General features: G+C 41.1%; 1 protein-coding gene across 4 annotated transcripts in view; it reads right to left on the bottom strand.

Moving 5' to 3' along the window:
- LOC310965643 (calcium-dependent secretion activator 1) overlaps positions 1-11,176 on the bottom strand; it is a gene marked incomplete at both ends in the record, with an annotated part of 320,144 nt that extends 308,968 nt beyond the window's left edge. For all 4 annotated transcript variants that reach the window (XM_083939356.1, XM_083939353.1, XM_083939354.1 and 1 more), the window contains one exon: positions 10,826-11,176. In XM_083939356.1, the coding sequence (XP_083795482.1) occupies positions 10,826-11,176 (351 nt within the window). The remainder of the gene's footprint in view (positions 1-10,825) is intronic.
- Positions 11,177-16,212: the final 5,036 nt, after the last annotated feature.

Genomic DNA, 16,212 nt, shown 5'->3' with positions numbered 1-16,212 from the left:
GTTTGGTTGAAAACTTACTATGGTGATAAAGCGACGCTTAAAGAGAACGACTTTCGTGACACAGCTGACCCAGGCTTTGAGTGCAACATACCTAGCTAATCCACTAATCGAGTTTCGTAGTACACCCCACTGAAATTGATATCTTTATTGTTGTTATAGTTAAGGGCAGAAGTTTTTCAAAGTGTGAGGAGGGCTGCCCCAGAGCTACTCCAAAGTGTCCTTTGTGGGAAATATGAAGTAAACATGAGGAGGATATGAAAAGCTCTTTTCCAAAACGAGATAAAAGCCAAATTTAAAAAAAATGAGTTTGTCATACCACTTTGCTGTATGCAGAACCTTTTCACTGCTTCATCAATGTTTCATGCCAAATCGTTATATTTCCTTGTTTAAAATGGTCCTCAAGATGCAGTTCCTTTCCAAACCGCGACCAGCGTCAAACCTATTTTTAGCCTAAATGCGATACGTCCTCTCGACCAATCAGAATTCAGTGAGCGTTCTATGCGATCCAACATGGCGGCGCTCTGAAGCGGGAGAGTTTTTTGTGTCATCCGTCCGTTCAACATGTTCAGACTGAGCCATGAACCATTTTGACAAGATCAATTGAATATTAACCAAATGTGTGGTGTCTAGGTAAAAAATTTAATTTTCCTGAAAACTATTCAAATGGATTTATAGCGTTTTGGAAAATAGCTCCTCATATTTACCTGATAATACTGTACAACACTACAAACTACATGAAAACATTCACTCAACTTATTGCTCAAATGTGTCTGGGACAGGAGCTAGAAAGTAAATACAGGAAGAAGGTCCTGTGTCCTGGATTCATCAGCCCGCCAGGAAGTGTGCCAGTCTATAAGAGCTGCATGATTAAATAACTGCATCCCCTTTCAAGTTAGCTGGTGCACTAAACTGGAAGTAGCCCGTTTGGCCAGAGGAGGAAACAGAGCAGAAGCAGTGCCAATCATCCAGGTAATTTCATATGCAGCAGTTATATTATTTTGGCTCCAAATGCCACTGAGAAACGATCATAGGAATGAACAGGGCTCCACCTTCAACTCTGTATCCACTTCTCTTAATACATCCATGGGACTGCATATTTGCACATTTCTAACTACAGTAAAACTAGCCTTCTCTCACATCTCTGTGGTCAGACCAGCTCATTTCATTTAAATAATTTTACAGACATTATGTACAAGCAACATTACTACATCTGCTCTACTCCATGACCACAGAGATCCTTGGCAGTTCTCCGACTAGCTGCTACAGCTGCTACTACACAAGTTGCTACAGATGGATCAAGTTTTCACCATAAACAAACTGTACCGAAGCATACCAAATTGGTTTGTAACCACCTTGAGGAGGTGGTCTTGGTCTGGATGTTTTGGTCTGCACCTGAGTGTGATTGCTGTGTTCACACCTGCCCAAACAAACTGCATCAAGGTGGTTAACATTCCAGGGTTCAATTCAACAAATCTAAACAAGGCAGGTATGAAAATGTACATTAGTTTGCAATTCTACACTATTATTCCAAATATAATATTCCAAATTTGATACAAGTTATGTAAACAATATATTCCATTTGTTTACTTTCTGAGCTTTGCCTCGTTGTCTGTTCCTTAGTCACACGCTTCGTTGATCTGATTGGGGGGGTTATATGCAAATGGAAAATGTACATTTAACATGGATAGAAGCACTAGGGTTGTCACAATACTAGAAATTCAAATTCGATACTGATACCCAGGAAAATACTCAATGCTCAAAACCATTTTCGATACCACAGGGAGAAAATAACAAAATAAAGAAAATTACAAAACAATCTTTATTTTTTAAAATAAAGGGATTTTTGTGGTTATCAAATTGATTTTATCAAGTTTATTGGCCATTTGTGGTATGAAAACCACATTGGAAAAAAATGTGCAAGGAGCTCAGAAAGTGCGCTGTCAACAGTAAAATACGGTACTATAAAAAGTCTGTGCAAAATAAGTGCCTTATTTAAAAAACAAAAAAATCCATGAATACCACATAACATTGTATAGGTTAAAGCTGTACAATAATAAAAAATATATCCATACAGAATTAAAGTGCCTTGTTTAAAGTCATCACTGCTTGTGGAAAGAAGCGGTTCAGGGTGCGATTTCCAAACCACACAATAATACAATTGGTTAAGACGCTCTCGATTACGCAATAGAAAAAGTTTTAAAGAATCTTCGCATTTTGAGTAAAATCACGGAGCTTGCGTAAAAAGAAGAGAGGCTATCTCACTTTCTTAGCAATTTTAGTGGTGTCATGAGAAAGAGTCACGTTCAAGAATTAACATTCTTCAACAATCTGCAACTCAGAATCATTGATATTAATAAGCATCTGATTCCTATTGTGACAAAAGTTAATGACAAGTTCACTTGTTTTTGATGTGTTCAGAAGCAAATTTTTTTCTTTACTCCAATTAACTACATTTTCTACCTCCTCACGATAATGTGATTCTTTTTTTTAATCTAATAAGCCCGATGATTGTATTATCTGCATATTTTATTTAGGCTCAACATTTGCAATTTCAAAGCAACAATAAAACTTACTTTAAAGTTCATTAGGCAAAGATGGTACAACATTTGTAATGGATCCTCCTTTAGGTTTCCACGTGGAGTTTAACCCCTGCCACATGTGTTGTGGGTCTCCCTCCATGAAATGTCCCTCTATCTTGGCTCTATATGCTCGTTTAGCTGCTTTAATAGACCGTTCCAAAGAATATCTGGACTGCTTATAAGCTACAGCATTTCCAGATTTGAAAGCCTCAGTCCGCTGTTGAATTTACCAATTCACTTCCGCATTATACCACGGCTTTTGACTAGCTTCCTAGACTTCCTTGGAACACAGCAGTCAAAACAAAATTCAATATATGCAGTGACTGAATCACAATTTTTTATTATTATATATTATTAATAGTTTATTATTAGATGCTAGTTGCTAGCAGCTTTTTCACATCCTTAGCCTTCCCCTGGTTGTTAGCCTTGTATGCTAAATACTTCCAAATTTTGACAACCCTAAGAAGCACACTTAATCACAATCTTGGGTACATGTGACGTTAAGACAGTTTTGAACAAAGTACAATTCTTTTAAACTACCGACCACCACATCTCACATCTTAACTTCCGTATATACACAGGTGATTAAATACATCCTAACTTTTTTTGCCAACATTTCATGTGTTTCCCATTTTGGGCATGACCCTGAGGCCAGACGATGAAACTATCAGATTGGCACTGCGGTTACTCAGATGTGACAATTATATTGTATTATATACCTAGATTTCTTCTGGTCTAAAACACTGTTCCTTCCATTGCTCCAGATGACATGAAAGAGTGTTTTTACCCAAGAAAGAGCTCAACATAACCAGCCAGAGCTGTGTACTGACACCTGATAAACACAGCAGTCACAGATATACTTAACAGCTGCTTCTCTCCATTGATGGAAGAATCACAAGTCTGGTTGACATTTCACTTTATATGATTTATACCAGCTCCTCCCTCACTGACTGAGCTTTCTATGGTCTGTTCTGATATAGATGCAGGAAGAATATTCTAATATCCATTTCTATGGTATAATTTCATGCTTTGGAAAGTACAATTTCATTACATGCGGATAGAAATAATTGATCATTATGCAAACAAGTGCACTTCTCAAGTCTGATTATGAAATCCTTGGTGGGTGCTATAGTCACTATTTGGTATGTATAGTACAAATCAATGAATACATCCATTTATACACAGGTTGTACACAGGATCAGACAACTGATCATCATTATCACCATCAAGCTCCACTGCTGGCAGGACACAAACAGATAACTAACACTATAGACAGTAAGCTAACTTTGGTATGAATGGAATAGACATTTTGGGAAACATGTTTAATCATAGATCGTCTTGCAATGGGATCACACCAGCCGCAGCGCCAAATCGGGCCATGGGCATAGAGTGGTGGGACAATGGCCCCTTCCTACTTTCTACTCCCCTATTTTTGGCGCCCTTGCTCGGACCACATCCATCTTTCAACTCAGCCTTCATTTTGATCTCAAATACACACCTGTAACATTTTGTAGACTGTATCTAACATGGGTGCTACAATCCCAGTGACAAAATCTGGCAACAGACACCTAGTTAAAATACTCCAAACTTCCCTTGTGGTAGGACCCCGATTTTGCCATGACCACACACACACACACACACACACACACACACACACACACACACTCACTCACACACAGACTTATATGTTGAAAACAATACCAGCATCTCTGTCACTGCTGGTAATTCCTTACTTGCCAAGACTTAGAAAAGTTTATACTTACATGTCTGTTTGTTGGACCCAAAAGAACCAAAAGCCAATTACCTTAGCTTAGCATCAGGATGGAAAGTGGGGTAAAACAGCGAGCCTGGCTTTGTCAAAAGTTCAAAAACACGCCTACCAGCACCTATAAAACTCACCAATTAACGCATTGTATCTCATTTGCTAAATCCAAACACAAACAGTATATAATAATGAAAAACAATGGATTCTGGGAGAGTTATGTGTTGGAAGTATTTATTTGCAAACAGCAACCAGGCATGAAAATAGAATGAGAGTAGACATTGAACTGTTTGCTGGGGTCATTTGACCAGAATGAGTTAGCTCACAACAACTGTCACAGATTTTGCACTAGTAATGGTACAATTGGCTGCTGCTTTGACCATCCTGTGTTAATTTTAAATGGAATGTCTGTTCTACTCTCATTTTAATTCTATGGACCAGGCACAGAAACTTCCTGAAGTCTTGGCAGGTTGACTGGCAACCCTGCAGTGATTCCAGACATTAACTGCAACAGAGCCACAGATAAAAAAAAATGTAGTAGCCTTTAGCCCATAGCAGTGGTGTCTGATGAAAAATACTGTGGGTGGGGCTGTGCCATATTCAGTTAATTTCAATTTAAAGAAAATATTTTAAAAATTAAAAAAGATTCCCATATATTGCTGGAAAATGTATTTTGCTAAGGCCATGTATATACAAAGAAATATGGGGTCCGGGCTGTGGTGTGTGTGTATGTGTATGTGTGGGTGTCTGTGTGTGTGTGTGTGTGTGTGTGTGTGTGACCTTATTTATATAGGAATTTTGCCCTTCTCTCTTTCTGAGTGAAAAACCTCTCAATGACCTTGTTATTAAAGTCATGAATATTCCTGACAAGTTTCTTCTCCATGGAGAGGATAGCCAGAGCATTCAGGTGATCCTTTGTCATGGTGCTTCTCAAAGAAGGTCTTGATCCTCTTCAACGTAGAGAAGCACCTTTGGGATTCAGCCGTTGTCATGGGCGTGGTGATGAGGATCTTAAGAAGACTGACAGTCTCTGTGAATGTGCTCTGAAGGTTGTTCTCCATAAAGAACTGGAACAGAGGCAACACACCATTGCAAGCCTTGAACTCACTGTTCTCATAGATGAGGGACAGTTCTTTTTTGAGTTTGACCTTGTTCAGCATGGGGTATGCTTCCACTGTGGTTTCAAGCACTGTATCAGGGAACTTCACACTGGGCCTCATTTATCAATCTTGCGTGAAAACGGGCGCAGATCTGAGCGCAGAATTGGTCGTAGGAGAGGACCCACGTGTGATTTATGAAACATTCGTATCTGACCAATCTCAGCGTACGAATGAGTGGGCCTTGATAAATGCGGTGGCTGAATTCGATCGTCATTAACATGTTACACCATTAAATATTCCTGGTTCGGAGGCCTCGCCCACTCAGGTCAAACATGAAACACTGGTAAGAAAAGAAACTTTTCCAACAAACAGATCGGCATCCTGACATCCGAGATGGAGCAAAATAAAGATGTGCTTTTTGGCAGTCTTAAGAGTGGAATAAAAGGGGCCCATAAAAACGCTGTATGGAAAAGAATAACGGAGGCAGTCAACCCGAAGCCTCGCTCCACTGTGACCCCTGTGCGTGTATGCGCACTGCTGAACCTGTGCTCCTGCTCTGTAGCGGGGTTTGCCAGCGGGGTTATTAGGTATTCGGTTAGAGGATAACCTTTGTCACCTAGAAGAACCATACCAAGATTTTAATCATCTGATACCTTGTTGGATTTAATGCAATTTATCGAGGGTAGCCACCAACCGAGAAGATGAGTTTGGCTCTGCAGTGCGCTTTCCTTTTCATTCATTCATCTTCAACCGTTTGTCCCTGTCAGGGTCACGGGGGGCTGGAGCCAAGCTGTTTTGAAATATAAAAGAATCTGGCCACCTGGCCACCATGTTTAAAAGCGATAGCTTGGCATCACAAATCACCTGCACATTTATCGAGTGGTAATTTTGGCGATTGATGAATGCGTAATCATTCATGGATGGTGCCTTCAGACGCACATGAGTACAATCAATTGCTCCAACCAGAATTGTTTTGGGGTTTTTTTGTTTTAAGAATCCGTTTTGATCTGTTCTTAATATGAGACTGCTTATGCTTAATGACAGCTGAGGTTTGTTTATTATTTTCAGCCAGATTTTGCTGTGCTGCACCGAAAATACACAGGCTGAAATTTGCGTACACGATCTCAGACCTGACGTGAGATTTAAACATAACTCTCGCTCATGTCCAAATTGATTGAAACCGAAGTTTGCCAGGAAATGGTCGTACGCACGTTATTCTGCCGTACGTTCGATTGATAAATGAGGGCCACTGTGTTTTGTAAACAACTTTCCATGCAACAGTGTTGCGCTGACGAGGTTCTGGGTGAAGGAGAACTGCTCTCTGGCATTGGTCAGGGTGGTATCACATACCTGTGAAAGATACATTATGGGCTTAAGTTTACAGTAAAGCCATTTGATGAAAGTGATCCTGAGAAACACTGAGAATTACATCACAGCTTACCTCTGTAGCCAACCTCTGTTGTTCTACTGGTCCCAGCATCCTCCGTCGCTTTGTGGGCTAGAGCTGCTGGTTGGATGCACTGTCCCCAAACAGGGAGGAAATGGAGGACCTGCTCCAAAAATAAAGTTTTAGTTGCTAACTTGCCATCAGACTGTTAAACTCCCAGTAAACAATTAAGTTTAGTTTTAGGCCTATTTAGTATTTCACACTGTTGAAAGTTAGCAACTCATCTTTATAAAAACAACAGCTTTATCGGCCAATAGTAATACAGTAGTAAATAAAGTAATTTACCTGATTGTTTGTATGCTGTCTGTGAACCTCTGGACAAGTGCTTTAGACAGACTTGAAGACAGGGTCGATGTTCCTCTTCTGCAGCTGATTAAATAGCATGTCCACATTTAGCAGGCTCTCTCACAGTTGCAGGATCAAAGTTCTCAGAGTCTCTGATGGTCTGGAAACACTTTAGGAGGTCACTCTTGTGCTCGTGCATAGTATTCACAGCAGGACTGTGGAAGTTCCACCATGTTGTGGAAGCTCTAGGGAGCCTATGAGCAACCACTTGGTCCAGCACGTTGTTTTTCTTTGGTGACCTGGGGAAAATGCAGAAAAACCTGCAACGTCGGGAAAAAAAGTGCAGATCCTGTGGATATGTGTCATGGCCGGCTGCATGATGAGGTTCAGCTGGTGCGCAAAAAAGTGGACGTAATGCGCATTTTCGTAGACATCCATTATTTTACGCTGCACTCCACCGGTGGCTCACCGCAATACACTAGCTCCATCATAAGCCTGAGCAATAAGTTTGGCCTTCTGTCCGTTTGGCAGTATGGTGCTAAGTCTCTCCTGCAACGCTGTAGCACTGGCAGTGGGTGGAAATGTCAGTTGTCTCGTCGGCTTGAATGGCAATAAAATCAGCGTTCTTTACTTCCTCCAGAATGTAATCTTTTAGCACTGACAACACAAATCTAAATCAAGTTCGTTTTGTACGGCCTTTGACGTGCCTTTAAAAGGGTAGCTGTCTTTAGGTACACCTCTAGGACACTATCTAGGTAGGCAATAAAATCCACCAATCCCCTGATAATGCAACTGTTTTGAGGGTCGCGTCTTGGAGGAGTACTGCTTCCAACGCCATTGTCATGTAAAATAGTACATGTAGGTAGTGACCCTGATTTTAGCTGTGGCTTGCTTTCTGGAATTTGAATTGAGTTGATTTGCCAAATTGTATGTCACACATGCATACCCTATCTAAAAATACAAATATTGAAAATATATAAATAATTTAATATTATTATTATTTTATTTTTTATTGTTTTATTTTTGTGGCTCAGGGAATGCGGTGCCCTACCGCCCTCTATTGGCCAGCCACCGCTGGCCAATAGTCTAAAACATACACCTGTATAACTAGGGGTGTAACGATGTATCTACTACATCTGCATTTGATCTAAATTCCTACGATCCAACTACATTGTTGGTGCTCGACAAGTTATCCTTAACTGGGGATATACTGTATATATCGATATAAAATCACTCTATAATGTAATTAATCTATTATATTGATAGTAACAATTCGCACATTGTATTCAATCACGACAGACTTTATATAAAGGTATTTTAGCAACTTTAATAGTAAATAAATACTAGATGAACTCTCCGTCTCTCAACGGTGCTGCTCATATGACGTCATCAGCATGCTAAAACAGCGACAAATTCAAAGGATGGCTGATGGCGGGGAAGAGCAACATATTTATTATTATTTGAGTTCCAGCATATGGAAACACTTCAGCTTCTTCAAGAAAGGGGATAAGCTAGATAAGTTATCTGTGTGTAGGGTTTGTAAAAGTCAGATTAAATAACAACTTGGTTTAAAGTGTAGATATACTGTAAGTTCTGATGAAATCATATTGTGAGGAGACTGCATGTTCCAACCTCATTGAGCTGTTCTCTACATCAGCAGTCCAGTATTCATGTATACTAGATACCATCATTGGATGTGATTATGAATATTAATTAGCCATGTGGAGCGCTGGTAGAGAGAACAGCCCAACCAGGTTGGAACACACAGTCTCATCACCATCACAATATGATTTCATCAGACCTTATATCTACACTTGTTTGCGTCTGCGTTTCCATGCACATTAGTAACCCTAAAATGGTCTTTCCCAGGTTAAAGATAATAATCAGGTTATTGAAGTTCCCCTTGTTTCCATGAAAGGGAGTTGAATGGGAAAATGACAGAGTAACTCTTCCTCCTGTACAGTAGGTGGAGCTCCACCAACATACAGCTGGACTGAATACAGCTGTTTTGTCAAAATCACAAACGGCAGACTTTTGAACAGAATTATGACAGAAACAGGTCTTCTTGGAAGTGATGTTAGTTGCCATGGTGAAGTCCTCCCTCGGTTTAAAGGTAACGATCTATTATTGTGGTTGTTTTTTCACAGGGTTATTTTCTGCGCTGTTGCTTCATGGTTTATTCTACTTCTGGGTCAAAAGCCACTGCCATGGAGTGGGGAGGGGGAGTTATAACCAACGGAGCATGCGCAGACGACCAAGTATAATCTGTTTTTTAAACTTTATGTAAACGCCTGCTGTTTTACCTGTTACTCAATTTTAAATATAAAAAAAGAGCATTGAAAAGAATATTCCACCTGTAAAGAAGTTTATAAATGTAGAACTACCTTGTATTTAGACTGAATTGGCAGGTCCTGAAGTTGCACTTTATCTTCAAATAAAAGGGGAATTGTTTTTGCTTTTAATCGTTGTTTACTTGTTTTTATTCATAATGATTTCACTCCCGCTTCACTTCCAAGAAAAACTTCCAAGAATTCTCACCTGCACTATTCAGTATCTATCTAATATACATTTTCTTTTACCAATATTTCACAAAAAAAGTTACTGTATCGATTTCAAATCACTGAATCGTATCATATCGTTCTATTTGCATATTTTGCATTGAAATTATGTATCTGACTGTTCTGACTTGGAATTTAACTCTTTATTTTTCAATGTTCAGAAATTAAACGTTAAAGCATTCAACACTAAAAAATTCAAGGTTAAAAAAATCCAACATTAAAAAATTCTGATCGGATCCGCGGGCCCCCAGTTCAGAAACAGTGCCGCAACAAAGTCTTTAAGAGTCTATCTTTTAAAAAAGCCATGCTGTTGCCAAACCAATACATCAGTTTAAAATACATAGTGGTATTTCTGATAGGACCACATTAAAGCTGATGTGTGTAAAGAAACTTTCCTCCCATATAGATCATGTCCTGTTGAGAGGAGCAATGTCTCCTGTGCAACAGATTTTTCTGATAAGAGCTGGCTTGAGACTAGCAGGAGGAGGGAACATGCCCAGAGACAATTCACATATGCAAGAGGTACTACAATGGGTAGGAACAACATGAATACATTCTCTTTCTCTGTCTCTCTCTCTCTCTCTCTCTCTCTCTCTCTCTCTCTCTCTCTCTCTCTCTCTCTCTGTCTCTCTTCATCCTCCAGCCTCTCGTTTTTGTTGCCAACCACGAATCTGTCTTTAGTTTTAATTAATACATTTCGTTGTTTCTTAAACATTTTCAAATCTTTGTGGCACAGTTTTGTCATCACCCTGGATGTTGGATGGAGGGAGAAAAGAAAATGTTTCTAATCAAAAGATATATCAAGTCGACATTTGCTCTTGATGATGATGTTTTATGTTCAGTGAGGTAGAAGGCTATAACTATTACCTCATACTGCACTTCGTCCATCATCATCCATCCATAAGGTTGGGTAACTGTTATGTTTTTGCATTCTTAATATTCGACCAAAATGCTTCCAGCGACATGGTGCGACTGTTGAAGCAACAGTTGGTGTCATGTGTCTTAGTGGAGCCTTCTAGAAATGAAAGATGCCTTTAAAAAAAGAGCTTTGAAGTAAAGTCTGGGTTATTTATCGTTTTTCACACTGATCTTACCTTCTGCTGCCTCCTGGCCATATCAGTCGGTTGCTTTGCGTTGAACGGATAGGCGATGCAGCGCATCACAAACACATACAGCTGGAGTCTCTTTTTCCTCTCCTCCTCCTCTCGCTGCATCTTCTCCAGGTCCTCTTTCTCCTTGTCGCTGCCCACCGACGGGCTGGGGCTGGAGGGCCGGCCACCGCCGCTCCCGTGGCCCCGGGACTGAAGCCCTCCGCCGCCGTGGCCGTCTGAGGCTCGGCTCGGTGACAACCTCGCTCCTCCGAGGCTCTTCGGGGCCGCCACCTCTTTGCGCTCCACCTCCAGTATCTCATCTCCTTCCTCCTCGCTGGAAGATGGGTCCAGCATGCTGACGATACTTCGATGGAGGATATAGACTACCTGCCGCAAAGGTAAAACTGCAAAAGTAGAAAAAAAATATGCCGATCAGCTTCAGTGTCTGCCACAGAGGGAGGGATCCTAAGGAAGCCGCTGTGGAGGCACACAACCTGACTGATGAGCAGCTCTGACTGTTGCTTTTCAAGAAAAAAAAACTGCCGTCAGACGAGTCAATCTCAGCAGGGAAAATGAAAGTGTTGGAGAGTCTAGTTGGTTCCGCAATTTCCAAACCTTTCAAGTGTACCAGTCAATGGCACATAGGAGGGATTTATCATTAGAGCTGACATAAGGGGGAGGGGTCGCAGGAAGGGAAAACAGGAGGAAACGTTGATGTGTTGGTGCTCTGCTGCCTCGGGGAGGAGGAGGAGGTGGAGGAAAAGGAGGAGGAGGCTGGGCACGGAGCTGATCGCTGTGCTGAAGCCCGATCCCCGGCTTCTCTAGGATCAGTTTGACCAGGCCGTGAGCACAATAGACGAACAGCCACCTGATGATCCATCGAGTCAAAAGACGACAGGTTATATAGTAGCACCAGTCCGGAATCAGAGCTGTTTGGCTTTCACAATAAAAGCTTCACCAAGGATTTAAAATCAATAAATAGACATATCAGTAGATGGGTAATTAAACGGATATCTATCTATCAATTCATCGATCTATCTGTATGTCTGTATGTAATACCAGGGATATTGGCATATGTACCCAACTGAACTGCTGAATTTTAACAGACATTTGCAAAAACACAAAAAAATACAAAAAGAAAAAGTATGAACTGAGCACATCTATGATGACTTCTCATAAATTGCATTGATATGGATATGATACAAATAACAGAACAGAGTTATTCAGCACTGCAAATTAGTTTTGTCACTGTATTATACTACTACATATATTGCAAGCCTATGTCTTGTTTTCACATAATATGTTTTCTACTGTATTGTAGTGATACCATTGCTGAAAAAAATAGAACAGTTTTCCTCCAATTACATGTGAATCAAAGTGTTATTTTGCCTTACAAAGTGGAAGTCGAAACCCTTTGATACAGAGTGATCAGTCAATTGCTTTTGCACATTTCTCAAAACATTTTTACAAAACATGTTGTTTTACAACTTCAACTGTCATTCGAGCATTAAGCCAAAGCAACTGAGTAAAACTGTTATTCGATTGTTTTATTTCAATGTCATGCTAAGTATCCAAAAGAAGGAATCTAAGTGGTGGAAAGTATTGAAAAAAGATATATATATATATATAAATATATAGCTTTTCTGACATCCCTATGGAGGTTGGGGGCATTGAACCGGAGTGGGCAATGTTCAAAACTTCCATTGCTGAAGCTGCAGCGGTGAGCTGTTGCTCAAGGTCTTAGGTGCCTCAAGGGGTGATAACCCTTGAACACCGTGGTGGACACCAGTGGTCAGGGAAGCTGTCCGACTGAAGAAGGAGGCCTTCCAGGATACGTTATCCCAGAAGATTCCGGAGGCAGTTGCAAGGTATCGACGGGCCAGAGGGGCTGCAGCCTCTGCTGTGTCAGAGGCAAATCAGCGGGTGGGGGAGAAGTTCCGAGAAGTCATGGAGAAGGACTTTCGGGCAGCACCAAAGTGCTTCTGGAAAAACCATTCGACACCTCAGGAGGGGGAAACAGGGAACCGTCCAAGCTGTTTACAGTAAGGACGGGACGCTGTCGACCTCAGCTGATGAGGTAATCGGGCTCTGGAAGGAGCACTTTGAGGAACTCCTTAATCCGACTAACTCCGTTAGTCCGTTCTGCCTCTTTTGTAGAGGCAGAACTCGAGGCTGATGGGGGATCATTGTCAATATCTCTGGCGGAAGTCACTGAGGTAGTCAAACAATTCCACAGTGGCAAAGCCCCAGGGATTGATGAGATTCTTCCAGAAATGCTGAAAGCTTTGGGTTTGGACGGGCTGTCTTGGTTGACACGTCTCTTCAACATTGCATGGAAGTCTGGGACAGTGCCAAGGGAGGGGCAGACCGGGTTGGTGGTTCCCCTATTTAAAAAGGGGTACCAGAGGGTATGTGCCAATTATGGGCTGAGGATCTCGTCTCTGCTTTTTGCAGATGATGTGGTCCTGATGGCCTAGTTGGTCAGTGACCTGCAGCACTCACTGGATCGGTTTCGTGTGAAACGGCTTGGATGAGGATCAGCACCTCTAAATCTGAGGCCATGGCTCTCAGCAGGAAACTGGTGGATTGCTTACTCCGGGTAGTGGATTATTCCCCAAATGAAGGAGTTCAAGTTCACAAGTCAGGGGACGATGTAACGTGAGTTTGGCCGGAGAATCAGAACAGCAGGGGCGGTATTGCAGTCACTCTACCGCACCGCTTTGACGAATTGAGAGCTGAGCCAGAAGGCAAAGCTCTCAGTCTACCAGAAGACAAAGCTCTCAATCTACCGGTCAATCTTCGTTCCTTCCTATGGTCATGAAAGCTGGGTCATGACCGTAAGAACGAGGTCATGGGTACAAGTGGCCCGAAGTGGGTTTTCTCAGGAGGGTGGCTGGAGTCTCCCTTAGAGATAGGGTGAGTAGTTCAGCCATCCATGAGGAACTCGGAGTAGAGTCGCTGCTCCATTGAAAGGAGCCAGTTGAGGTGATTCGGGCATCTAGTAAGGATGCCATCTGGGCGCCTCCCTAGGGAGGTGTTCCAGGTACGTCCAGCTGGGAAGAGGCCTTGGGGAAGACCCAGGACCAGGTGGAGAGATTATATCTCTGGCTAGAGCTGCTGCCCCCACGGCCTGAAGATGAGTGAGTGAGTGATGAGTGTATCAGACCATAGTGTCGGCTTCAGTAAATATGATGAACCAAATGTTGCCCCCAAAGTTGGTTTTAGTGCAGAGCGAAGGTTCAAGCATAGGGGGTTGATGTGATACCTATGTTTTATAAAAATACTTTACAGTTAAAGCTGCAGTCAGTTCCCTTTGCAGCCCTTATGTATGCAACAAAAACCTTTTATGTGAAAAATATGCAATACAATAACAGAATATCGAGTCATATTCACAGTTTGATCAGAGTTCATGAGAAGTTATTAATGCTGCGTCAGAGTTTCCTCCGCTCTGATTGGTTGACAGTAAGGCGCAGTGGATCTAGCAGATGATATTAGCAGCAGACAGAGAGAGGTAGAGATACATTAGTATTTCACAGATCATCTGTCCTATTGTGCTGTCAGGATGGAGTGACAGTTTGAGCAAATATGAACACAAAAACAATTATATTTTACAGAAAGTTACCAACTTCATCCTGAGTGCTCCTTGGCACGATGGACTGACAAAAGTCAAATTGAAAAGACAAATGTAACCACAGACATAGCTTGACACATAATCTAAACACTCTATTCTACATATAATTTTTTCTGATTAAGCATTTTGGACTACTTTTATTTTTTCAAGTGAGCACCTGGCAAAGGACAGTTACATCAGGAGAGGGCCCATACAAAGAGAATACAGAAATAAAGATTTTAACTGCGCTAAACACAGGAGCTTCAACTAAAGTAAGTTGTGTCTGTTTGGGGACAGGGGAAGGTTTTTGCATAAAGCAATGCAAGCTAACGGCATATGGTAAACGTTTTGATCCATCTCTGCATCCATCTTCAACCGCTTGTCCCTGTCGGGGTTGCAAGGGGCTCGCGCCGATCCCAGCTGACATCGGGCGTAAGGCAGGGTACACCCTGGACAGGACGCCAGTCAATCACATGGCACATATAGACAAACAGGGACAGACAACCATTCACACTCACATTCACACCTACGGGCATGTCTTTGGACTGTGGGAGGAAGCCGGAGAACCCTGACAAAACCCACGCAGACATGGGGAGAACATGCAAACTCCACACAGAAGGGCCCCAACCCGGATTCAAACGAGGAACCCTCTTGCTGTGAGGTGACAGTGCTTGATGAGCGAATGTCAGCCCAGGAAAACCAGATCAGATAAAACTTCTAAAGTTTCAAGGCCATGAATAATTTAGGGACTTAAAACTAGAGACCATCTTGCTATGGGATCACACCAGCCGCCACACCAAATCAGGCCAGAGAGGTAAAGTGGCAGGGCAATCGTCGAATAAGAACATAATTCCTGGAAAAACTGGGCCGCATTTACATTTACAATGTATTTAACCATGTCTGGTGAGAGGAGCCAGCTTCTGTACCTAATATTTCAAAAATCTATTTTAATTAATCAACACTTTATTCATTTATTTAATCTAAGTGTTCAAGTCAGTTATCTTTATAATGTTTTTATAGCTTCATCAGGTTAAATACTGGTGCGCTGGCAGACTTGCTCATGTGCTTCGTTTGTTTTTAATGTTAATGCTAACGTTAGCTTTGTGTGCTAGCAAACTCATAATTCTGCTTTTTTAAATCTAACTTTATTTCATTATGTTTTAATTATAGAATTGTTTTCTTACAGAAATATAAAGTATATAAATAGACAAGAACAGACAAAGACAGGACAACATTATTTACATAGGGGTCCATGTAATGTTTGAATATAATGTCCAAATTCTATTTTAAATTGTTGTATTTGTGGTTTCTTTTTAGTCCATTTGCATTTGTGAATGAAGAATTTTCCACATACAACAAATAGACTCAAAATATAGTTTTTTTTACAATCAAAGTGATACTTCTCATACAATACCTTTTTTTTCTTAAAAAATAATTATTTGAACTAGTCTATTCTTAAAAAAATATTCCATATCCAAAGAAAAAATGTGACAAAGACATTCATGAAATAACTAGCATATAGTCTCAATTTCATTATAACAAAATATACAATTCCCATCAATATCATCTCTGAATCTTGAAAGCACATTGGTTTACAGGATAAATCAGGTATATGATTATCTGGTTTTGTTTCTTATTAAAATTCCAAGCTGACTTCCAATTAATATTTTCAAGTTTTGAGTTCCCCTAAAGCTTGGCAAAAGGAGTTGTGGGACCCTGACAAATTCTCCTAAGATTAGGGGCGCCGCCAGGGATTTTGGGCCCCATGAAAAGATGTCAC

Source organism: Echiichthys vipera, assembly GCF_963691815.1.
Source record: "Echiichthys vipera genome assembly, chromosome: X".
Classification (NCBI taxonomy): domain Eukaryota; kingdom Metazoa; phylum Chordata; class Actinopteri; order Perciformes; family Trachinidae; genus Echiichthys; species Echiichthys vipera.
This window is presented reverse-complemented; position numbering and strand designations above follow the sequence as displayed.